Below are 26,103 nucleotides of genomic sequence, written 5' to 3'. Positions count from 1 at the left end.
TGTGCTGGGAGGAATATCCTTCCCATTGAAGACCACAGCCCAGGCTAGCTGAGTCTTCTGAAGTCACCACACTCCCAACGGGGAAAGCCACCTCGTGCTGGAGCACAGCCCAACTCCTTCCTGGGGAGGAGGTGCTGACACATTGGGCAGAGGCCTTGGAGGAAGAGCTCCCACCTCTGTCCCTGCACATGAAGGAGGAGAGTGGAGCTGCCGGAGCTTCTCTGTCCCCTCGTCCTCCTTCCCTGCCCGAAATCTGGTCCTTCCCTGCAAGAGCCTGTTGATTCCTACAGACAGAGGTTCAGATGCTGATGGGCTCAGGTGTATTTGCACACAGACTTCCTACCTCCAATTTTTTTCTTTTTAAACATAACCAATTTGCCTATTCTTATTAAAAAGATACAAGTTTGTGAGCAGAGTAACCCTGTTTTCTCCCCAAAGCAATGATTCTACAGTTACTACCACTGAATGCTCATGACTGAGTATTTTCACATTTGTAATCTGCTGGCTATCCGAGAATAACGAAGTGTGGCAGGCTGCTGCGGGGCTATGGATGTGGGCAAACCCGGGGGGGCAGGAGGCTGCGGAAGGAGCCCCTGAGTCTGGTCAGGGTCCCAACCCCCAGCAGCCCCCGTAGCCGCTTCCCCGACCTGCAGGGACCATGAAGGTGGTTCCTTATGCTCAACCCTGTGTAGCCGAGGGAGACGTTCATCCCAGAGCATCCCACCACCTGACCACGACAGGGCATGAGTTGTCTGAGGATTAAAGTGATGAAGATGATCTGGAAAATTCATTCTGTGTGTGAAAACAATGGTAATCAATTTTAATAAATTTTGAACAAGTGATCAAATGAACGATTTACGGATTTGGGCAAGCAGACAGACACAAACAGGGTAAAAAAATACAGGAGAAGCCATTATTTAAATCTATGTCGTTAATAAAATTTACAGTTATTCAGATGCAGTCATTTTCCAAATCTCGTTTACTTTTCAGCATGAATGTTGCTCATCGCACTGTACAATGAAAATAAATGAGCTAATCTGCTCTGCGATGCAGCGACGGGGTCCAAGGTTTCAAGGATTATCATTTAAATATTTCTTCCCCTACAGCTTTTGTTTTGTGAATATAATCACCTCTTACAATAAATTACATCTAAAGACAAATGTTTCCAACTGTATCTGGGCTACGTATGACCACCTGATTTAGGGAGTTTAACATTAGAAGAAAGGTTGCCACTAGTACATATGTATGTAAGTGTATTTTTTCTGTGTCTGACGGGCATCAGTTGGGCCAAGCTCGTCCAAAGTTGATGCCGTGAACACTTTGGTGGCGCAGCTGGGAGAGGAGAGGAAGGGGGTTATGGCAGGAGGCAGCTGAGAGGTTTTGGTCGCATCCAGCTGCTCCCCAGCCCTTTGGGGAACCCAGCCAAGCCGTTCATTCCCCAAGAGGCTCATCAGCCTTCAATACATCTCAGCGCTGTCACCAAAGAGAAGTGTTAATTTTTTAAAGAACTTTAAAAAATACCCAACAACCAAACAAAAACACACACCCCCCCAAAAAACCTGAAACAAAAACAACCCCCACCCAACAACCTGACCTGCAGACTCATGGCCTATAGGTAATATACGACTGAAGAGACCTGTTACAGTGTCATAACCATCACTGGATCAGCCTCGGTAACTAGATGTGTCTAGGCTCAAAACATCACTTCAAAATGAAGCATCACATTTTTTCAGTTAAAGAAAGTGTCAAAGAAAGTATGTCTTTTTTTTTTTTTTTCCAATTTTTTTGCCCCACCTGGAGCATAAAATAATTTACCACAATGCAAGTAACTCATTCAACCGAAAAGTTTTCCACCTCTGAGGCAAAGATGCAATAAAACCTGCACACGAGGTACCTGCCCGCTGAACAATGCGGCTGCTGGCGCAGGGCTCCCCGGTCAGCCGGTGCTCACGGGGTCCGACATGAACCATGGCTCATACAGGTGTTAAAGCCCTAGTTCATTTAGAGAATATCTAGGAATTTGGCTAGAGTAGATCTCTAAAAAGCGAGAAAAGTGAAGTATGTCGTCATAAAAAACAATGCTTTCTCATTTAATGACGCAATAATGTGGCATGTGCCAACTACACTGCTCTTGGTTTCAAGGATCATAGGATTGAAGTCTGTTGGCCAAGGAGCAACATCTGTATGTGATGGTGATTCCAGAACAATAAGTAACAGCAAGAAATAGCTTTCCTTACTTTATTAAGACTGCTCAGAGTTCAAAGTTTTCACTTAGGAAATTAAAATCTGCTTTTTATACCAGGTAAAGTAAGAAAATAGGTATGTTCACATGCTGTGCTTATATTTTCAAGAAATTCCCTATAATAGAAAGTAAACAATTTGTATGTACATACAGCAATATTACTAAACTTCCCTTACCAAAGAGGCTTCCTTCCCTATTTCTTATTAAAGGCCAAGACAATGCTAATGGGTTTTGGCCAGGTTAAAAAAAAATTTCCAATATGTTGTTAACTTATAGAAGGAAATGTGAAAAAGTTTCAGGAGAAATCAGATTTGTTTACTTCCAGCTGAGGCCGTGTACATACCAGTTAGGGCCTTGCTACTGTTTCATTAAACAAACTGAAGTATGAGAAAGTTTTCAAAATAAGCCTATTTAAAAGAAACCAACAATCATAAGGCTTTTGAGCCCAAGAGCTAAGTTAAAGTCCACTTCCCCCCCCTCCCCCCAGATATGTTGAAGAAATTTATGAAATGAAAAGAAGATGAAATCCTGGATGAAGTAGGAATGGAAGATAAAAGCACAAAGAAGGAACCAGACTTCTCAGATGCAGGCAGTAATTTCCCTCCCACAGCCAAGAGTGATTCTTCTGAAAAGCTAACACCACAACGGGGAACGACAGATAAGAAATCATGTAATACGTTAAAACTAACTTATGATAGTCTGACAAAACATGTAAGAAAAAGAAAGACTCATAACTTTCTTAGAGACCAGACCAATTCCGTCGCAAAGCTCCCTGTGAAATCAATAATGGTTTGGTCCCTGTAAGACAGAACATAGTCTGCATACACATTTTATAAAATTATCTGTATAAAATACCACCTCCCTTCCCCGCTTCATTAAACCCTCTATTTTTTACAATTACCTGATATACAACAAATCCCAGCAACCTCTCCCACTGCGCTGCAATACCTTGGGTAAGTCACTGAAAACTCACCACAGATAAAGCAGAAGCCATTGAGTTTACTTCGGCAGCAATGCCGATGGCTTATAGAAACTGGGGCTTTTTCCACAGCAATGACTTGAGCTTTTCACATTTTGGATTTCTCTGAAGCTTTAAAATCTGTTCTCTGCAATGCTGCGTTAAAATTTCACTAATAAATAACATTTATAATGTCTCTCAAATTGAGACATATTTTATAAAATGACAATCAAGACGTGACAGTAGAAGAAACGCAGACGTTTCCTTGTTGCTGTTGCTCTTTTCTAGACCTAGATTCAATTTTTTGGGAGTTACCACCAAAGTCACTGATCAAGACCAACCTCCTCTTTCCAAAACCCGCACGTCCCAAGACATCATACAAGACATTGGCAAAACATCATCCCCTTTCCACTAACGAACGGGTAAGCAGCTGACGCAGACATTGTATACTTGTGTAGAGAAACAGGTTTTTTCTTCATTTGTTTTGGTTTCCTCTAAAGCTGATCATGACTTGCATTGCACGAGAGAGCATTCAATGGAAGGACTTCAAGCAAAATGTAAGCAAAGTTTTAAAATTACAGATGGAGCTTCTCCTCCACTATGGACATGGCAGTCTCTTCAGAAAAGTCGTCTCCATTCACATCTCTCAGATAACCACTGAAAACTTAGCCTGGAAAATCACTAATCGAAATCCAGGTCTTCTGCTCTAAGAAACACCAAGGATGCATTTTCAGGTCTATAACACAAGTGACACTATGTGCAAGACAACATATTTCAATGTCAGTATAAAGAAATAACTCTTCTCTTTTCCTGTAACGTACTTGACATTGAACATGTACGTTGTCCTAAATAGAAATGCCTCAGCCAACCAAAAATTCTATTTGATTGTTAAAAAAAAAAAAGAAAGAGAAAAGGGCGGACAAAATTGTACTGGAAATTCTGAAGATGTTTGTAAAAGGTCACCAAAGGTGGTTAAGGAGTCAGGGGAGGAGGGATGGCATAGCTGACTGCCTGCAGACCCATTTCCCACTCCGCTGGCTTTGAGCTGAAGGAGGATGGTCGTTCCCACCGCATCCAACGTACAAACTCAGGGTGCTGCTGAAATTCTCGCCCTACCAACAGGCAACTGAGGTTTTGATCCATGAGTCTCGTTAGGCTCATCATCTCCTCAGACATATTTAGAGTCTGTGCTTTTGTCATTGTAGTAAACATTTAGCAACTGTCAAATACCTGATGGCTACCAGTGTGAAGAGAGACCCATTAAATTGTCTTGAGGCGCATACCTCAGCAGTCACCGTTCTCTTTAAGTGAAAATAGCGTACCAAGCACCTCCCGGATACCATTGCGGTCCCATAATACGCACTCATTTCTGGGTAGGCTTTGCAATTTTCTTTGTATGACAGAAGGAAAATAATCGCTCAAGTTTTAAACCCCTGACAGCTCAACTTTCAATATCTTATTATACCCTATGATAGGCTACTTTTCCCCGAAATTGAAGATCTTTCTAGGTGATGAACTAGAAGACCAGGAAGCAAAAGCGCGAGTCCTGGAAAACCCCCATAAGAGCGAGTCTGCACGAAAACTTTCTGTGCATGTTGGTGGGATGCTCCTTCCTCCTGCACCAGGTCCAGGCCCGCTCTTCGGTAGAGAAGAAATATAACTTGCCGAGTGCAATAGGCTCACAGGCTGAGCGGCAGCAGCAAGAAGAACATGCACTTTACCCTGCTCTATTTCACTGCCGCTCCCTCCCAGAAAAGCCACCCCCTGAGAAATTCTGATCAGACGCCATTTAATTCAAACGTAAAGAGCCTGAATAAATGAAGTGATCTGCCTTTGTGAAGGATTTTGTCGTGCTACGGGTGTCAAGTGCTAACCGTATGCGATTTTGTATGAGGTATGTAAGATTTGGATACAGTCCCTGACAAACAGTGCAGGTAACCAGCAGGTAATCTCATCCAGCTTGATATTTGTTGGGAAGACATTGTTCCTACCTCTGTGGATTAGAGCTACTTGACTAACAGAAGCTCTAATTCATGCTCGGTGTGGGGACGAAAGCCCAAACAGGCAAAATATCAAAAGTAGTAAGATAAAGATTTTGAAAGGAGATATGGTTGAGAGGAACTTGCCAAGGCAAGCCTTGCTGGCGTTGAAATCTTCCCTCCCAGATGGCTACTCAGGGAAGAGTCCCCATGACCCTCAGTGGGTTTCCGTACACAATACCCACTTCACGGTGTTCAGTAGTCTAGTCTACAAATAACACTAGTCTTACTAAAAGTTGCAAAAAAATATTATTTCCCTTTACTCCTATGATTTACATGCAAGGAAGCAGAAGCTGCTTTTTTTTCCCCTCTACTATTAATTCTAACCTGCTAGCATATGCTGAGGAGATGATTGCTTTTTCCTCATAAAAGCCAGTCCAACACTAAAACAGTGTCTTCTGGAGCCGCCTGTTCCAGGGACGAGCAAATCTGACCAGGCAGGAGTCTTTGATTAAAAACCCCACCCTGTTCACATCACATCGTATTTTCAAACAACACAAAGGTGGCTCAGCTAATTTTCCTCTGAACGCTGCCTTATCTAGAGGTCGAGAGTCACCGTGCAGGTTTTGAGTCATTATTTGCCAACTTACTAATATCGATGTGATGATTTAGGAGGAATTAACATTATGGATCATTCACATGAGTAAATGATGTTCTGGCCTACAAACCCAAACAAGGCGCTTTCTAATTAGGCCTAGTCATTTCGGGGGGGGGGGAGGAAATCACATTATCTCACACAGAAAAGAACCTCCTCTATACAGCAGCGTATCTCCTCCATTTTCATACAGATTTTCTTAAAAAGACATTTCTCAGACATCCCATGGGCAACTGTTCAATGCTTTCCCTGGCTGCAGCCTCGCATACAAATCAGACCAGTCCCAGCGCACAGCACGCCTGGGCAGACCTGTTTGGTATGCCTGACAGCCAGCGGGGTTTTAGCACCACGCCAGGACCAGTCGGAATCCAACTAATGCCCACCTCTCCTTCAGTCGTTTCTAGCGACAAACCACAAATATTTATTAATGGGTAGAAAGTTAAAGGCTGGCATTAGGTCTTTAGATCAAGCAAGATGCCTATCTTCTCGCATCATCCATCCTCCGTATGGATGTAATATGGCTAAATGAACTTCGTAGGTTAATCTTGCCATATTAACAAAATATTATATTATGGAAGAACTTACTTTAATGCAGTTTTGACTTTCAATTGTTCCACTGCTCGCGAAAGATTTGCATCCCCTAATTCGCAGCATTTAAAGAGCTGTGATGCCCAAGCACCACGGGCAGCATTCGCACGGCAAACGGCAGATGCAGAAACCGGACAGGATCCTTGGCAGGATTCCCACTCTCCTTATGACATCATCTGCCGGGGCAACCGCGTGACGTAAGCAAAGCGGAAGATGTCCACGGGAGGAGAGTAAATGCTTGCGGACACTGAGTGAGTGGGGAAGTGTGCCCAACTGGGAAGAGCTTAGCAGAATTGAGAACAGCTTATGATGTGTGGTTTTGAGATGCTGTCCTGCTTTAAAAAAAAAAGGGGGGGGGGAAACAGGCTTTGGACAAAACAGTAATTATTGAGTATTGTAAATGACAAGCAGGAATCCTGTTTACTGGCAATATATGCTACACACTAATGTCAGCCCACAGTTCAGTCTATGGTAACACCATTTTTTTCTACACATGTCAAGAATGGGGGAAGGAAGGGGAGATAAGCAAAAGAGGGTAAATGCCCAGTTCGAGTAACTATCTCTGCAGGAGGAAGAATCACCATTTTTTGACCAGTCTAGGATCACAGGTTAAACTAAGAGATACTTACGTTTTGCACTAACCCCAGAGTTTAACCTGACCGAGAACAAGCAACGATGCTCATCGGCCAAGATCCCGTCTCCATTAGCGGAGAAATGCCTTTGGGGCTGGTGGCCACATGTTTTGGTTGAGTTGGGACCTGGGGATTTTTCTCTGCAGACTAGTGCATATCACTCCCCAAATGGGAGGCCACCAAACCAAGTCCTCCTATAGAGAATTTTTTCACGCTGTTTTTCTTCCAGTATTAAAAGTATACGTGTTGCTTCTAGAAAACTAATTACACAGAGAGGTCACCTCACCCAAATTAAAAATAAAAAAAGGTGCATTGAGTATTTTCCTTATAATATCCCAAAAGCTCAGATGCCCCAACTGACTTCCATATTTTTATTTCAAAGGAAAAAGAAAATCTATGTGTCCCGGCAGATCTGTGCTAAAATCTAGCCTCATTGTAGCTCCATATTGAGGATTTTTTCCTAGGAAAGCATCTCAAGTACAACCGTTTCTTTTCAGAGCATTGACAAACATTTCTATGGCTCCTGACTTACAGTTGTGGAAGGTCACTGGCTCAGTTCACACTATTCGGGTCTCTTTTCCATAGACGAAAGGTCTCACTGAGCAACTCAGCTTGGAGACAATGATCCATGAAGAGACTCATGGCTTTCCTAGAAAATAAAGTCTGTCTAAATCATTTCAGCAGGATAACGCCTTCTTCCTTCGTGGAAAAAAGTGTCTTTCACGGCCTGTCTTATCTTTGTTATGAAAAAAAAAATGCCTTTCATTCGAGTTGCAGTACAATGATCTCGTCCTACCAGTACTAGACATTCCCTCTCTCTGAGCCCATGTCTCCTAGCATTGGGTCTCCAGCATGAATAATCGCTCTGCACAGGCCTGGCAATGGGCAGAGTGCAGGTTTTCTTGACATCTCTACAACAAAGTCAGACTTCACCCCAGCTGGCTCCGTTCCCTCCTGGCGGGCGGGCGAGCTCAGCTCGGGAAATGGTGTGTTGTAAGGGTAGGTATTAAGGGAGCAGAGATTCGCAATGCGGTAGCACACGATCCTACAGCAAGCATTTCTGCCAGGATCCCTCTATCAATCAGTGGCGAAGCTCTGACGTGGGACTTCAAAATACCCTCAGCTGCCCAACATCTGGGCATCTTCTGTCTGACCTGTGGCCACCTCCATATGCCGGCAAAAACTTAGTGTGCATGGACCAGACTCGCTGGCTGTCACTCTCTCTGTGGCTGCATCCATCTCTTCTTCAATCCCTAAAATGATCTCATGTGTTCAGCTTTACGTCCCTCCTCCAAGATTAGCTAGAAAAAGAGGGCATTTTTGGCAGAGCTAATAAAAGGGGGATGAAAATAGTTGGTTAAAGGTAAAAAGTAATAACGACGACGACAAAATTTTAGGTCAGTTGTAATGGATTCACGTAATTCCTGATATACTTACAATAAAACCCAGATAGAAAGGTTCACACTTCTAAGACGTCAGGTAATGTACCTACAAAGAGGGGCGTGCAGAACCCTTCACATTTTGACATTTGAAATCTTTAAACTGAAGAGGAGCTATACGTAAGCGTCAGCCTTAGTTCAGCCAGAAACTCGGCACTTGCCATAGCAAACCCTACTGAATTCAACACCTCCTTTACAATCGATCATCCCTCTGGCCTTAAAGCACATCATATGCGAGTACTACAGTGTCAAGACACTAAAAAAAAAAAAAAAAAAAGAGCTTTTTCCCAGTAAACCAGCAACCTACATGCCATCACGGCAAGCTTCAGGACAGTCTTTTTTTCAGGGCCAGATTGCAGCAAAACAAAAACTTTCTGCCTGCCTAAAACAAACCTCCCGGCTGAGCGTCTGTCTCTGCTCATGTTCTCAGTCTCTACAATATACTCAGTTATCTGCTTTGTTTTCATGATATTTAGGATTAAGTTATTACATTTCCAGATATTTCCCCATAGACATTTTCTTAAATAGCTTACGTTGAAATAGTAATAATCCTTTGGATGGTCCAGCCGATTGTTCACCTTATTTCTTTTCACTAGGGTAGGTCTGTAAATTAGATCTCTCTTCTCCAAAGTTTTCTTGGATGAATGGTTTCATTAATAAGAAAAGAAACAGAAATCAATTCAAGCATTCAAAAGGCTCCAAAGAAAAATAATTTCAAAGTAAAAATAATTTAAGAAATTTCAAAGCCCAGAGGGAAAAAAAAAAAAAGAAAAAAGACTTTATCTCTTTTCTATAAATACCAGCTTAAGAAATAAGGGAAAAAATACAGCAGGTTAAGGAAACTTGCCAAGAAATGCAAAATTCCACAGTTAGAGATACTGATTTTCTACTGTTTCTTCCCTGATGATGCCTTTTTACGATAACTTTATCCTCTAAGCCATTAAGAAATTTTGTTTGATGTTTTATTTTAAATTTCCCTTTCTAGTGTCATCCAAGTACTAAACTGCGTATGGCTTTTTATCTTTGCATCCCAAATAATATTTCTCTCCCTGTGATGCTCACACCTTTGGGAAACGGTTAGCAGGGATGCCTCTGCCAGACCTCTAGCCTTGTTGAGCATCTCCGTCTCTGGTTCTCAAAGGTGTTGTGTCTGCTGCTGAGGAGAAATGGTGACTGTAAGGTGTAAAACCAACCACCGCTAACTTCTTGTAGGAGAGACGCTGGGATGTACGTGTACACGTGTGTATTGGAGGAGAGACGCTGGGATGTACGTGTACACGTGTGTATTGGAGGAGAGACGCTGGGATGTACGTGTACACGTGTGTATTGGAGGAGAGACGCTGGGATGTATGTGTACACGTGTGTATTTCTGCATGCTCCAGAAAGGAAAATTTGGAAGGAATTTGTGTTTTATTGACCCCATCGATGAGCAGGACCTTCCTATAACAAGATCTGCAAGCACACACTTTTGCCGAATAGTCTGCGAAGTGTCCCTGGCAGCAAATCATGCTATTCTTAGCTCCGTATAATTTGTAAGGACATTTGAAGGCATGTGCTAGGGCATAAATCATTTACAGTACACAACTGATTCATGTGAAATTTAAGTTAGTTCACTCTGAACTCCAAACAATTACCACTGTGGTGATTTTATAAAATGTCTCTTCCCTTGGGAAGAAAGCATCTAAATCAAGCTCGGTTTCGAGCCACAAAAATTAATGATAGGTATTCTCATCTCAACGTGCAGGAAGCTGTGCCCATAAATCCCCACGTCAAGATGAGGCTCATATAATTTTAAGCATTACACAAGCCTCAGATTCAAAATTTAAATTAAAAGCTCCCCTAAACTAGGAAAACCTCTCCGTTCTTACAACTAGTTTTTTCACTTAAATAAAAGCAAACACATTAGAATGGTCAGAAAAATATGGGCTTATAAAATCATGTATCCTTGATGCCAGACTATTCCAGGAAAAGTTTAGTTACACCAATTTTAAATAAAGTAAACTGCTGTTCATCCAGCTAGCTGTGGTTCAGAGCAAGGTTGTACCCGCTTCGGTGCCACCACCCTATCTGAAGGATGTGACAAATGGGTTGAGGACTCATTAAAGAAAACAGTGTCCGAAAAAGCAGTGACACACCACCACCGTCAGCCGCCAACGCAGGGGAATGGAGCATAGCACCCATCAGTAGAAAGCTTCCCAAAAGCAAGGTAACCCCAAAAGGCAAAGCGGGATGAACGTGGGCACACAGGCTGACCTGTCCTCAGCCGAAGGAGGAGGAATCAGGTGTCTTCTCCCAGGTTACAGCTTTCTCCAGAGCTTAAACCACTAACACAAAGATCAGCTGCACGACACAAAGCCTCCTCGGCTCCGGACTGAGCTCTGTTGGGGCTGTACCCTGGGCATCGCTACCACAGATTAAACAGAATAGGGTTTGCAGCAGGAGAGGGTGACAGCTTAGCTGATATTTAGCCAAAAATGTAATTTTAAGTCAACAAAGTACGTTTAAGGGTTGTTGTTTTTATTTACAACAGTATGCATGTATTACTTTCATTAGCATTACGGTCATTAGCGATACACGACTTGCTGCATGTTTATAGCACATGAAAAAATTTCTAGAATGAACATTTTTTTTTTCCTGATTGATTTTAAAAGCTACAAGAAAACTTTCATCATCCAAATATGTCTAGACCTGAGTGCCATGTGTGAGTTAAAACTTTTTTTCTATGCTCGTCTCTATCTTCTGTTTCATTTTCAGATACTGCAAGTTTTCATTTAACACAACAGCCACGGATGAATTTTCCTCTGGCGTTTCCGAAGCCCTGCCGGCCAGGGACAAAGCCCCGATTAAAGCCTTCGGACTTACACATCTGTAAAGTTACCGTGAGTATTTAAAAGAGTCTCCCAGAACAGTGGGGAAGGGAGGAGGTCCTTGTGCCCAGCACAAATGGGACAGGTTGTTGGTCAATATGAGCAGCCTGAGGATGTTTAGTAATAACAAATAAATTATCTTCCAGAACCAGGATCATCGTGAGACCCCAGATGGTCAAACAGCCTCCGCCACGCCAGCGTTTCCATCCCAGGGGCTGCCTTGGCAGGGGCATGCTGGTGCCAGCCACCCCCCCCAGCCACCCATGGTCAGCACGAGGTGGCCATCGGCACCCAGCCCGCGGCCATCCCAGCCCCAGCGCAGCCGACAGCACCCGCTGGTTTTCATCTTTGAGCAAAAGAAGCCACCTCCCGCTCCGGCCACCGAGACGGCCGCTGCTTCGGCCCCGCGGCCGATGGCTGCTGACATCTGGTCCCTTCCCACACCCGCCCGGGTCACCGCTCAGGCTGCTGCGGAGGCAAATCCTTGGGGTTTTTTAGAAAAAAGGAACAAACCAGGGCTTGCGCAGCTGGCATCCCCCCTGGCTCTCCCCTCCAGCCACAGCTCCTTCGCTCCAGCCACACAGCAAAGCCCACGCGGGGAAAATAGTCAGCAACACTCAAAAAATGCACCCCTGCTCCCCTCACCTTCAGTCCCCTCCCAGCTCCCCACCGTGACCCCCGAGGAAAGCCAGGGAGCAACAGGAGCCGGCGTTTCACCTCCCTGCCTGGAAATCATCTCGCTGAAGGAAGGACTCGCCATCACGACCTTTCCCAGGTTAAACCAGAGTCGCCCACCCGGAGCCAGTGTCCCCACGAGAGCCCGGGCTCAGCCCCCGCCGGGAGCTGCTGGAAGGGACCGTGCCGAAACGCCGGGCACCCACGGAGGCACGGGCAGCCGGGCAAGGGGCAGAGCACCCAGGTCTGCGCCCTTGGTAAGGCAACTTCTAACTACGGGATTTGATTGAAAGGGTGAATTAAAACCTGTCTTCCTCTGCGGGCAACCCTCACCAACGACGGCGGCACCCAGGCAGGAGGGGGCCCAGGTACCCGCCATGGTGCATCCCCTGACCATCTTCCCTGGGGGACGGTGTCCGAGGGAGCCCCAAATGTCAGCACTGGCTGAACACTGCTCATCCCCTCCTCCCCGGCACCATCCTGCAGCAAAAGGCCCCTTCTCGCTTATTTATGCAGGGGATGGAGGAACTGGTTTGATTGATAGATCTGCAGCTCTGGGGTTTGCCATGCCGTGGGTGCAGAGCGTGTCCTGGCATCATGGGAAGGGGGTCCCAGCACCAGCAAGGCTTAATACTAAGAAAATAATCCGTAAAGAAGAGCTTGAAATCATGGATATGCACCCATCTCACAGTTAATATCATTAGAAAAGGTTGACATCTCTTGTTTTACAGCCTGGAGCCAAATGGGTCCACAAATTCCTGTAGAGCGAAACCTTCCCCAGCACCATCAGCCACCACCCCGAGGACGGCACGGCTCAAACCACGCAGCGGCTCTTCCCCGGCACTGGGGAGAAGTTTCCCAAAAAGTATACTTTTGCTTCAAAGCTACTTTCTAGAGCTGCTTTTCAATATTAAAAAAAATTATCTTTTTGTCAGGAAAAAAAAAAAAGGTAACTGTGTCCCAGCTGGAAAGAAGCATCACAACCAGGGTATTTCAGAGGTCAGTGGGAAGCTTGCTTGACTCAAGCCAAAACAAACGACAAAGTCAGCCCCAAAGTATGAAATATCCTATACTACAGCTTCCCCAACGGCACCGCGAGGAAACGATGCAGAGGGAGCACTGTTCGTTAAAATCAAGGCAGTGAGAATGATCTTTCTGTTATAGGAAATGTTTTGGCAAATGCTGACAGATAGGCTCGGGAGCACCCCAGATCCAACCAAACACTGGGAACTGCGTCAGGTAACGACCTCAGGGCAAGTGCTGCTAATTAAATCCAACCTTACCACTCTCGGTCCCAACTCGTCCCCCGTAGCAAGGCGACCTGCAAAAAGCAGAAACAGATCAGGCAGCAAATACTGGCACGAGTCACTCAAAAGGCACCCGAATTATCACAGGTCACGTATTTTAAAGGCAGATTCGGGTGTCTGATACCTGATAACCTGCACCCTAACCTAAGTCGCTTTTCTTATTCGCTTCTGTGCGTTAAGCCACCGTTGATTTCCTTGTGTCTGTGAACAACCCCTTGTACAAACACGCCCTATTTATCACAGCCAGTCCTCGAATCATCCGTCTTTTACACAGCCTACACCAGCAACCCATCCAGATATCTCATTCTGGAGGAAATTCATTTTCCTGCCTTTTACAAAAAAAAATCAAAGGGTGCTTATGATCATTTTTTATTAATTTTGCTACATTTTTTTCCAGTCTTATCGCTAGCATCATTTTATCGCTAGCATCATTTCACCAGCTCTTTATTTGACGACACAGAACCGGGGCAGCGTGCAGGGGATACAGGAGATGCTCATGATGAAGTAGGGCTTAACCCCGCACAGCGCCACGAGCTGGTGCCTCCCCACCCCAGCCGTGTCACAGCAAAGGGAAAACAATTTGTGATTTAGTAAGTTTATCAAAACTTCGATTGATCCGCTTCGTATTTTCTTTCTCTTTACTTTCCAAGAATTTAGGGCAATTTTTTTTTTTTTTTTATTAAATACAAAGGCCTTTCCACATTTCAGAAAATTAATCACTTTTGGCATTTATTAGTTATTCATTTCTGTTTAAAACATGTTTTATAATTCATTAAAGTACCTCAAAAATTAAATTCTTAACAGCCCTAGGCCCAAAATATGTTTAAGTAAGAAAATTAAGCACAGTAATAAATAGCGAAGAATTCTGAAATATTAATTTGGCCTGTAGCATTTCAAATGTTTATTTGCAATAATTAATTTGAAACCAAGTTTACATTGCCTTTGTCAGTAGTTTGCTGGGAACTTTCAGTTGCGTTACTAATTTCCTCAAATTTGCCTTTCTGCTGGCATACTCCATCACTGACAACCATTGCCAGCGCATTTGAATTCATTCCTTCAGCTATTTTTGAGTTTGATCATTTTCCATGAGGCACAGAAAACCAGCAAGACCGCTAAATGATACGTTCCCAGCTTGGCGCAGGGGGAATTAGCTAACTGAAGCCGATTATTAATGCTAGGTACATTTTCTGCTCCCCCACCTGCACCGTGGAGCCTGAGCAGCACGATGAAAGCACTTATTTTAAGACCGGCCCAAGTGATAACATATTTGGCGTCAGAAGTAAAGGTATGTGCCCCACACAGCGGCAGCCTCTATAAATAAGCATACATTAAGATATAAGAAACCCCATACAGCTAAGAGAAGTCTCAGCTAACGAGTTATTACAGTCCTCCCCCCCCCCCCCAGCCCTGTGTCACCAGGACACGGTGACACAGGGCAGTGGTGTCTCTTCACCGCCCTTCAGCAAACCAGATAATGGGCTTTTTTAACCTGGCAAGGCGAGCTCTTAAATAATTTTTATTCCTAAAGTGTTGTCTAACTAGTGGAAACTAATGAGAACTTTTCTATGGTAGAATTTGTTCCAGATGCTGAGCCCTGCAGTATCATAGTGTGTTAAATGGCAATAAATTCCCTAATCAAAATAGTAAACGCGTACAAAGTTGTATTTACAAGCATACAGGTCACTTTTGCTACAGTAGAGTTCAATAGCTTTGAAAAAAAAAAATCACTAAAAATATACACCCGATCTCTATTTTGATCTCAAAATATCCCTACTGATCTCAAAAATCTGTGTTTTGCGGATTTTGAGGTTTTTGCTCTAGACCAGAAGTTTCCAAATCTGCCTCTTGCTACCGTTTCCAGGTCAGAAGCTTTTGTACTTGGCTGCACCGATTCCGTCTGCTAAGGAAGAGCAGATGAAGTGTTAGAAGAGGCAAGCTCCATATCCAAGTATCGCCCAAACGCTTCCACACGAGATGTCCACGTGGGTCCGGTGCGAGACTCCCGTGGCCTCCTCGCGCCGCCCGCGGGCTCTGCTGCCATCCTGGCCACACCACGCTTCATCCCTTCTCTTCCTCCATTCCCAGTACTGCTAATATCGGGACATCACCTTGCCAGAGGGGCTGCGAACTCTGCGTTCCTGGAGATGCTCAGAAGTCGATCCCTGAGCAGGGTCCAAGCTCCCCACGGAGCCCTCCGCCGCAGGCAGCTGCCCGTGCCGGCTTGTCCTCTCATATCAAGAGTAGCAGAGAGATTGCTTATCAGGCAGCAGGGGCGAAGCCGTTTCAGCACACGTTTCGGGGACATGAACACCGAAGCGATCCCACAACCAGGGGAGCAGCGAATTGCTCTCAACAGCGCAGCCGCAGGTAAATTAAAAAAAAAATAGAATAAAATAAACCCGCAACTGAATTCCAACACCGCCTTCCTTGCTACGCATCCTCCAGTCGGAAGCGGTCTCTGAGCGTTTTCCTATGGGATGAGAACCCGCAGGGGCACGAAGGTTTCCAGAGGGCCCCCTCCGGGCCGGGGCCGGGGCCGGTGCGGGGCCGCCGGGCGCGGGGCGCTGCCTCCATCTCCTGGGCGAAGCGGGGAGCGCAGGCAGCGGAGCGGGCGGCCGGTTGTACCGAAAGAACCGGCCAGCCCCGGCTGTAGGGAGGGCGAAGAGCCCCACGGTTACCCCCCCGCCAGCTCCACCGTGCGGGTAACCGGGCTTCAGCGAGCAAATACCGCGTTAAGCGCCACCGAAACCCCTTACAGGCACCGCAACGGGCGGAAGGTTAAGCGGAACTTGTCACCCATGTTCAGCGGGGTTGTGAGGTTGCTGTGTGTCTGTCCCTAACTAGTCCCAATTTTTCAAGAGAAGAGCAATAGAAGAATTGCACCCTCTTTGCGCAGCAGCCCCCGCGCCGTGCTTCACCCCTGCTACTATTGCGGCTTTCTCACCTACGAAACTACTAAATTCAGCCCCAAAGAAGTGAAAGACAACACATTACCCGTTTCTAACACCTTGCTACGTGATCAACATTCGGTTTACTTACAAAGGCCGCCAAACGAGCCTTAAGGTGTTCAGCACATCCAGCTGCCAGATTAGCAACGCGCAGTGCCTGTATCTGTGCTCCACAAATGCAGTTACAATCCCCCCTCAAAAGCCTTTAGAAATAAAAGCAAATATAACCCCCTTAAGAGGAACCTAGCCGTTTATAGTTGTGAATCGCAGCCATCTCAGCAGAGACCAGGACACAAACCTGGATGCTGACAGCCACAAGAGCAAGAAACATACCTGTTCAGGAATAAAGTGATTTGCACTATGAGCCAGTACGAGGGCATTAAACCTTATCGTTTAGACACCGAGGACTCGACATGGCAGAACACCTCTGACAAAAGAGTTTTCTTACGTGCCTTTCAAGAGGCATACAAGAAGCCCCGGCCTTTTTCTCTAAGAGAAATTCCCCAGAAGTTCTGGGGGGAAAATTGTTAAACAAAAACTAAAATAAATACAGTTAAATCCGTATTTTGGCAGGATGCCTATGCCAACAGACATAGGCTTCCTGCTGCACGCTAGCGCTAGGGCAAAGATGTGTCTGAAGTGGAGTATGGTATGGCAGCAGCACACGCTGCCCCACTGCAGCCCTGCTCGAAAGGAAACGTATCGCGTTCAGTAGTAAATCATAACCTTCACTGCATAAAGACAAGGAGCAGCCTGAAAAGGGAGCTCTTCGTTCAGGATTGCTGCCAAGACCGGTGTATCATCTAACTGTGGTCTCAGTCCTTACCTCCTGCTCTCCATCCTCGGAGTCCGTCACTGAGCAGGTTATGCTCAAGGAGGAGCATGCTCTGGGCTCCTCAATGTCCCAGTTCCTCGGTGTGCAGCATGGTAATACACTGTGCTGTTGATGATGTGAACTTGATCTGGTGACTACCTATGGAAAACTACTCAGCTGAAGTAAGCATATTTTAAGTATCTTTGAGAGCATTTTATTCACCTTAAAACATTTTCTACCCCATAAAAGCACAAAAGACGGACGTGGGAAGGTGCCTCTTACAGTCATAAAGCTTCAGAGATGAATCATGGGGAAAACAGCTTCTGAGAACCACCATTTGCTGGAAAGCAAAACAAGCAGGATGTGATTAAGGCACATTCTGTAGTCTCCTCCTTTCTAACGCTTTGCTTGTTCCTGTTCTTGGTTTCTGAAAACACTCACTGGCATCTGATGAGTAAGGTTGGTTGTTTTTTAATCCATGCCTTGTCTCTTCTCCCACCAGGAACACCTTCACCAAGCCTACAGGAACTCACTACCTGAGACTTTGGGGTTTTCAGGGCTTTTCTTTTCATAGAATCATTAAGGTTGGAAAAGACCTCTAAGATCATCGAGTCCAACCGCCGACCCAACACCACCACCCACTAAACCATGTCCCTAAGCACCTCATCTACATGTCTTTTAAATACCTCCAGGGATGGGGACTCCACCACTTCCCTGGGCAGCCTGTTCCAATGTTTAACCACTCTTTCAGTAAAGACATTTTTCCTCACGTCCAATCTAAACCTCCCCTGGCGCAACTTGAGGCCATTTCCTCTCGTCCTATCACTAGTTACTTGGGAGAAGAGACCGACCCCACCTCGCTACAACCTCCTTTCAGGGAGTTGTAGAGAGCGATGAGGTCTCCCCTCAGCCTCCTCTTCTCCAGGCTAAACAACCCCAGTTCCCTCAGCCGCTTCTCAGCAGACTTGTTCTCCAGACCCCTCACCAGCCTCGTTGCCCTTCTCTGGACACGCTCCAGCACCTCAACGTCCTTCTTGTAGTGAGGGGCCCAAAACTGAACACAGCATTCGAGGTGCAGCCTCACCAGTGCCGAGTACAGGGGCACGATCACTTCCCTCCTCCTGCTGGCCACACGATTTCTGATACAGGCCAGGATGCCATTGGCCTTCTTGGCCGCCTGGGCACACTGCCGGCTCATGTTCAGCCGGCTGTCGACCAACACCCCCAGGTCCTTTTCCGACAGGCAGCTTTCCAGCCACTCTTCCCCAAGCCTGTAGCACTGCAGGGGGTTGTTGTGGCCCAAGTGCAGGACCCGGCACTTGGCCTTGTTGAACCTCATACAGTTGGCCTGGGCCCATCGATCCAGCCTGTCCAGGTCCCTCTGCAGAGCCTTCCTACCCTCGAGCAGATCAACACTCCCGCCCAACTTGGTGTCATCTGCACACTGACTGAGGGTGCACTCGATCCCCTCATCCAGATCATCGATAAAGACATTGAACAAGACCAGCCCCAGTACTGAGCCCTGGGGAACACCGCTCGTGACCGGCCGCCAACTGGATTGAACTCCATTCACCACAACTCCCTGGGCCCGGCCGTCCAGCCAGTTTTTGACCCAGCGCAGAGTCCACCTGCCTAAGCCATGAGCCGCCAGCTTCTCTAGGAGAATGCTGTGGGAGACGGTGTCAAAGGCCTTACTGAAGTCCAGGCAGACCACATCCACATTTTGTTGTCTTAAAATTATTTTAAAGCAATCTTTTTGTCCAATTCGGTTATTCTTTCCTGCCCACCTTCAATGAACTCGAGGAAGCCACCACCATGTCTCAGAAGCTTTTTTACGTGTTGCCTCCTACATGGCTTCAGTCACCCACTTCTTCCCAGCTCAAGGCATAGCTTTGCAGTTTGCTCTCCAGCTGTGGGAGGAGACCCCAGGACCACCACTGCTCCACCAAGCCCTGGCCCGACCTCAGGAGCCCCGAGGCACTTGATCCTTCCCCAAACTGCCGAGGGTTTTTTCTCAGGTGACCTCAGAGCTCTGCACACGCTGCCTGTGCCAGGCCCAGTCCTTCAGCAAGGGCTGCCCCTGGGCCAGGCGACTCCACCGCCGGGCAGGCCTGAAAGCACTTTATTGTGTGAGCAAACATCATCTGGGAGATGGGCTTACTTCAGGCAACCGTGGAAAAATCCTTTCTGTGTGTTTGGACTGACAGGATAACCGAAAAACAAGGTATCTGTAACCCATTTTGAATACAAACAGCAACACCAGTTACCAAATACCTTGGAAGTATTTTAAGTCCAGATACTGCACTTTAACTTCAACGCTATTACATCCGAGCATCTCCTATTCTTGTCCCGTGATGGGGATTATTAGCCGCATACTGACCTGTTCCATCACTTACCAGTGAGATCAATCGCATTTGGTTTCGCAGTAACGGTTCACATACAGGACAGAAGAGTTCAATAACCTGCAGCAATTTATCAGCTTAAATCCAAAGACAAAGCGGTGGCAGGAGACAGAGCTGTCTAATGCAGCTCCCGAGACCTCGCATGGCAAACGCTGACGCACATACTTAACTCTGACCAGGTGTGCAGGTCGCTTTTTAAACACGATTACTCTCATTTGTTACCTAAGTGCCTGTATTTTCAAAGGACCAGACCTTTGCAGGAAAATTATTTCCTCCTAATGTATCAAGTCAAAGCTGAATAGATACCTGAAAACCACACGGAAGGCAGATCGTCCCACCCTGAAGTAATACATCAATCCTATCAGTGAATGTACGTTTTATTGAAAGTGTGGCATGAAACACTTGACTGCGAGTATAAATTTATAAACAGCTCTTGATGTATGTGAGATTTTTGGCAAGGTTTACCAAATAATGCAATTGACAGTACATTTAATTTAGGAAGGTTTGCTCATTGGTTTTTATATCTATTTAAAAAAAGGAGCTGATGAACTTCCAAATCATAAACGATGGATTTTTGTTAATTATAAAATATTATGAATTTGCAATCTTTTTATTCTAGTACTCAAGGAACTGCCAGCTATTTAAAACTGTACCTTTATCATTATTCACAGAGTTTAACAAAAATAAATACAATTTTGAGGTTGTCTTTGGCATGTCGTAATTCAAGGCAATAGTATCTTTCAGCAGCACAGTGCAAAGAAAAACAACATACCATACAATGCACTACTAGATTCAGCCTTACAAGGAGAAGAGAACGTAGTACAATGCAAACTTTAATGTCAATATATACAGAGCTTTAAAGAAAACATTTTTTTTTTTAAAATTAAATGAAATAAATACAATATGATACAAAATCCACAATATGCTTAGAGAAAGAAATGACAGTTACAATATCTGATAACGGGGACCTTTTGTATAGTTTCATCTTTGAAGTACCTCAGAGCATGTAATTCATTGCACACTGTTTTCAATTAATGCCCTTTCGTATATTGAGATTTATAGCCAGTCACGTGCCAGAAGAGTTTTAGCTCTAATCAGAGTATCAGTGCAAGATGCCAAAGTGCTTGGGATATTATGACAACGCAATTACTTTGCAAACGCTGCTCATAAGCCTAATGCAAACCACACAAAATAGGAACGCTTTGTCCTGCAAAGGAGATCCACCTCGAGCACCTTTTCAGTTCTCACACAGAAAAACCCTAAACAGGATTCTATGTTATTCAAACTCACTATTGGTAGTAAGCTATTGCCCAAATCTTAATAATTAAGAGACATAATCAATTAAATATCCTTAAAAGCTTTCGAAGAAAGTTTGCTTTCATTACGTAGGAAAAATCTCAAGAAAACCAGTCACTGATTATTTTGGGGGGGGACTTCTAATTACGTAAGTTATTATAATACTCAAGTCAGCTTTAGCTATACGCTAAGGGTAGGGTTTTTTTTAAAGTTTGTATTCGTTCTTCTGTTCCCAAAGGAAAATGTAGGCTTAACAACAATATAATCTGAGGGACTAAACGTTTAAAAAATACACTGAAGTAGGGACAAACAGTATTCAGAACGTACTTAACTAGAGAGGTGTTAACGCAGAAGGATGGTACGGTACGAATGACAGCGCAGGCGTGTTACCAACGGGTATCAATACATACCCAAGAAAGTTCCTGAACAAACTTCCAAGGTTTTTTTTAATCATCTAGCACTCCCGTAGGGTTACACAGGGACTCTTATCACAGCTTCAGAAGCCTTTTGAGAACTCTGAGGACGAAAAATCTGCTCCTCCCTTCCCTCCCACAAATATTTGCAAACTTCTAATTCTGGATAGGACTGAAAAACTTAAGTGCTACAAAAGTACATAAACCCCCACATTCGCATTGATGTTTTAGCCTAATTTCATCGATACAGATCAGGATAATTGCTATAGTATTGTGTAAGTCATTTAACTCAATTCTTAGAAGCTATCTCAACTTTTTAATTGTAACATTTGAGGGCAGAGCGCCGAGTACTGGATACAGCAATCTGTCACTGCAAATGACCAGTTTATAAGTATACTGCAAGTAACTTCCAACTGCTGAAGTTTGCTAGAGGGAATTTTAACTATTGGACACATGAAGATTAGCTTTGGAAAATGAATTAGAACACGGAAGACAGAATTCAAGCTCAACATGACTGACTTGGGTGAGGTTTTGGATGCCTTCTCTGGATGCAAGGAGAACATTTAAACCGTACTACAACATAGGCCTCAAATGGACAGTACACTTAGGCCACCTACACCTTAGGCTCTTCGCGTGGTCAAAGAGAATTTACTAGTTTTAAGCGTAATGGGAAAACACAACATGCTAACAATGGCATTGAGACTACACAAGCCACAAAACAGCGGCTTAAATGAATCCACCCATGGTGATGCTCTCAGGTATGGGCGCTCTTCGTTATGCACCACTGGCTGACATCGACGCCACCGCACAGTTTTTGGATACATAACAGGAATACAATAGAGTTCCTCACTTTTTATCAAAAGGATAACTGAAGATAGAAATTGCAATATACAAGAGGTGAAAGAACAGCAAAACATGTCGTGAGCCTGCTCCAGCTATAGCCGATGTCTGTGGGAATCTACTCTTTAGTGAGAACGTATCAGGCTCTACGTGCACTTGAGAACTAGCAGTTATTTGTAACTGCCATTACCAAACATCAGAGTAGAAGCTATTTTGCTGGCAGTAACAGAAGCCATATCCAAAATATTATGTCATTTAAGATACTAATTAGTTCTCTGGAAATTCCTCTAAATACATAATATGTATACATATTTCTTTGTAATTATAAGCCTTCATAAAAAAATTTCACTCTTTTTAAAAAAAAAAATCAGTAAGATAATAAAATTGTAACTAGTTGGTAATCTTGAACTGTGCAAAGACCGTAAGAAAGTGAAACAAGTTACACTAACCTTTCACTCCAGCCAATAGCAAGTTCAAGTAAGTGTCCTTCCATTTCAAACATTTAAATCCTTACTCATGAGCAGACCATGCTACTTTCTAATATAATTGCTTAATTGAACAAAACCTAAGTTTGAAAAAAGGATGAGAAGTATGCAAGAAATTCCAAAAGAAATATCACAAAGATGATGATCATTAAATACTACATAGTAAGAGTAAACTGCAAGCGAACTCTTTTGTATCCCTGTATATCCAAAATGTTTCAAAGACTGATATGCTGAAATATTCATAGCAAGTGAACTTCTCCCCCCCAAATTAAGGATTAAAATTGGCACACCAGGGTACGCTGGCCTGTCAGATATAACAAAGGTGTTTGTCCATATGTTTTCCTTGTGATAAGACAACTTTGTAATGTTGCAGTCACTGAAACCTTGCTTTTACCCCAGGAGTACCACTTGCACTAAAGGCTAGTAACAATATAAAAACAGCAGGGATAACTTTACAGAAAATGTTTTAAATTCTTTGCTAAGAATCAGAATATCCGTCTTGTTTGTGTACTTCTCCCCTTACCACCTTTGTTTTGCACACCGAGAAGAACTTAAGTACCTTTAGCTGCTTACAACTGCTTTTGTGCAAAATGCTTTTAAGGTGCTTATAATGTGGTGCTTCTAAGCAAGCTAAAAGAAAATACCAATATAAACACTGTTAAATGATTCATGAATAAAGCCATTAAAGACCAGCTGCTACCTTACGGGAAAGCTGAAGACAATTCAAGTTTGACATTTACTTGTGTTCCACACCTCGCATTACCCTCCATCCCCAACCCAGTTTTTACTAATACATTTCAACCCACATTATACCTTGACCTTGGGCTAAGGTGGCTTTATTTCCATCACTGTTTTTTTCTTAGAGTGAATTCAAATTCTTCTGGCAGTCATTTGTAAATTTACAAAAAAATTATACCGATAGACTGTAGACAAGAGGTTTAGCGGCATTCTTGCTGGCAAAGGTCTTCAGTAATGAAAAGAAGGATGAACCAGCTGCATAAGGGGCTGACTTTGTACTAAACAATAAGCTTTCCAGGAAGCAGTTGTGTTCTTTGAAAAGCTTTCAAGCATTTCAAACAGGCACCTCAAAACTAGGCACAAATGGCCCCTAAAGCTTCCAACATCTATCAAACACTCAAGAAATTTAGTATGGGGTATGTTCTGCATGATACAAATAGCACACCTATGTTTGCTATATTCATTAAGTCTCAAATCTACATATATTCATACCTAACTATTTGGCCAGATAATTTCCATCTTCCCCCACCACAACAAAAGAAAGCAGCTTATCTAATAGTACTTCCAATGCCACCAAGCACTTCACAGGTATAAACAAAAACCAGCCAGCACCCTCTGCCTTTCAAGATCTGAGTTACTACTGCCACTCTTGGCAGTTGGGCCAGAATTCTCCTGCAAGCTCATTTTCCTGTCTCAAAATGCCGAGTTCTGCCACCACTGGTGTCTTGTAATTGGCTGCCAAAGGTACCCGAAACAGGAAATTCAACGATGGCAAATCAGTCCAAACTACATTTGATTTTGGTCACTTGGATTCTCAGACTGTGAACAGTCTAACTGTTGGTCACTAATATACTTAGTATTTAAAATGCATGTCATCCTACTATGACAGCACAATTGCACAGTAGTGTCTACAACTTTTGACAATACTTTTAAGCTCATCATCTCCGAATGCATTAGCTCCCAGTCTATTAGCAGTTAGCACCGGTTTTGAGTCAGAAAACCCCAAGATAATTCTGGCCCTGAAATTAATTTCCTCTCCATCATAGCATTTAGAAACAGCTGAAGTCCTAACACCAAGACAAAGAGGGCAAGTGAGTGCTGGCGACAAGATATTGTCAGTAACGTGTCCACGACTGAAGTTTCTTGGTCAGAATTCCCTTATCTGGGCACACTGCAAGGCTTATTTATTTTCCCAAGCTACCCCCACAGTTAGGCAAATAGAATTTTGCATTTATGTTCTGTAATATTTGTACATGCGGCGAGAGATTCAGATAGAAGCAACGTTCTATAAAAATCAAATAAATAAAAAATAAAATCCACGTGCCAAGTTTGTTATAATAAAGTGTCAGTTTGTCTTATATGCCATACAAAATTAATATTGGGTATATTCAGTGGAAACGACTGCTGAGGAAGCAGTAACACAGTCATTGTACAAATGGATAGACAATATAACTAATAAAAATTATTGGATTGCATGATGTTGTCTTAAAGTGGTACCAATGTTATTTAGATCCTTCATTTTGACAGTTTATACACATACTTATTTTCTCTAGCTCAGGGCAGGACACAGTACCATTCGTGGTAACAACTAGAAATGTTCATTTTCCTGTAAGAAGCCATTTGTTAACCAGCATTTCTTTTGGGTCACAAGTGATCAAATTAAGTTTATGGGTAAAGTGCAGAATCTTACACATCCCTTTTGTTTGTATTTTCACATAAACTTATCAGCTACTGGCACCATCCAAACACGGACCTTCCAAATTAACACCATCGCACTTAACACTGGCACAACATATTAGTCAGCTTTTCATAATAGTAATGAACAAGTTAAATGAATTAAGTTGAATGAATTAAGTGCCCAATTACAAAATTAAGAATTTGTCCTTCACAACAGGGTCTAAAGGTGTGAAGAAAAGAAAACTTACACTGACACTTTATGTACAACTTGGTCATTGGCAATGGTCCCCTAAACCATTTTTGTAAATGAACCCAGCAAAACTATACAGAATGTGAAATAATATTTGCAACAGATCTCTCAAAGGACAGTGTAGAGAAATTCATTATGGTGTACCTGATGTTTAAATTAATTTAACAGATACGGCCTGTAAAACAACACAGTATGAACCTGTGGATTTTTTTTTTCTTTTTAAAAAAAGGACTTTTACAGAATTCAAGTAGTGTAGCAGGAAACCATAGATGCCTTTTGATCACAGGTCAGGCAAAATAGAGCCACTTATTGGATTTTCCCCTTGCTTCTGTTTGCTAAGGTGTCCCAGTGGATCTATAAGTCTGTTGATGTTAGCTTTTTCATGCTCCGTCGCTGAGCTAAACTTGAGGCTGCAACAGGCTCTAACACTGGCTGAAATGTCTTGTGATTCAGTGCAGAATATGTAGCAGCCATGGCTCCCTAGAGAACAACGGAATACAGAAAAGGCTGTAAAAGTCATTTTTATCAGAAAAATAAAACAATTTAATATTAAATTCTTAATTAACTCAAAAAAAACAGGACTTATGGCAGGTCATGCACATTCTCTAAAGTTTGTTTTGAAAAAAAACAAACAACATTTATTGCTGAATCCTTCAGGTTTCTAAGCACAGGTATCTGACGCTTTCTTTCCTGTGTATTTCTTTTCCATACCTTAGATGTAGGAGTAACCTTTTAATGTGGGTCAGAATTAGTATTTTCCAAGCAACATTAACATCAATTTCTCAAACACAGCCACTTAAGTGGCTATTCAGGTCCTGACTTATGAAGACAACACAATTAAGACTGGCTATCACAGGCCCTTGTTTTTGAATCCAACAGAACTAATGAAGTCTATGAT

The 26,103-nt window shown here is 43.7% G+C and overlaps 1 protein-coding gene across 4 annotated transcripts in view; it reads right to left on the bottom strand.

The window, feature by feature from the left end:
- Nucleotides 1–19,867: 19,867 nt before the first annotated feature.
- The window catches only part of RPS6KA6 (ribosomal protein S6 kinase A6), a 42,876-nt gene continuing 36,640 nt past the window's right edge, over nt 19,868–26,103 (bottom strand). For all 4 annotated transcript variants that reach the window (XM_076347032.1, XM_076347033.1, XM_076347034.1 and 1 more), the window contains exon 22: nt 19,868–25,685. In XM_076347032.1, the coding sequence (XP_076203147.1) occupies nt 25,560–25,685 (126 nt within the window). In that variant the 3' untranslated portion in view covers nt 19,868–25,559. The remainder of the gene's footprint in view (nt 25,686–26,103) is intronic.

Source organism: Aptenodytes patagonicus, chromosome 9 (assembly GCF_965638725.1).
Source record: "Aptenodytes patagonicus chromosome 9, bAptPat1.pri.cur, whole genome shotgun sequence".
Taxonomy (NCBI): domain Eukaryota; kingdom Metazoa; phylum Chordata; class Aves; order Sphenisciformes; family Spheniscidae; genus Aptenodytes; species Aptenodytes patagonicus.
Note: the sequence above shows the minus strand (reverse complement) of the source record. Positions and strands in the feature narration are given on the sequence as shown.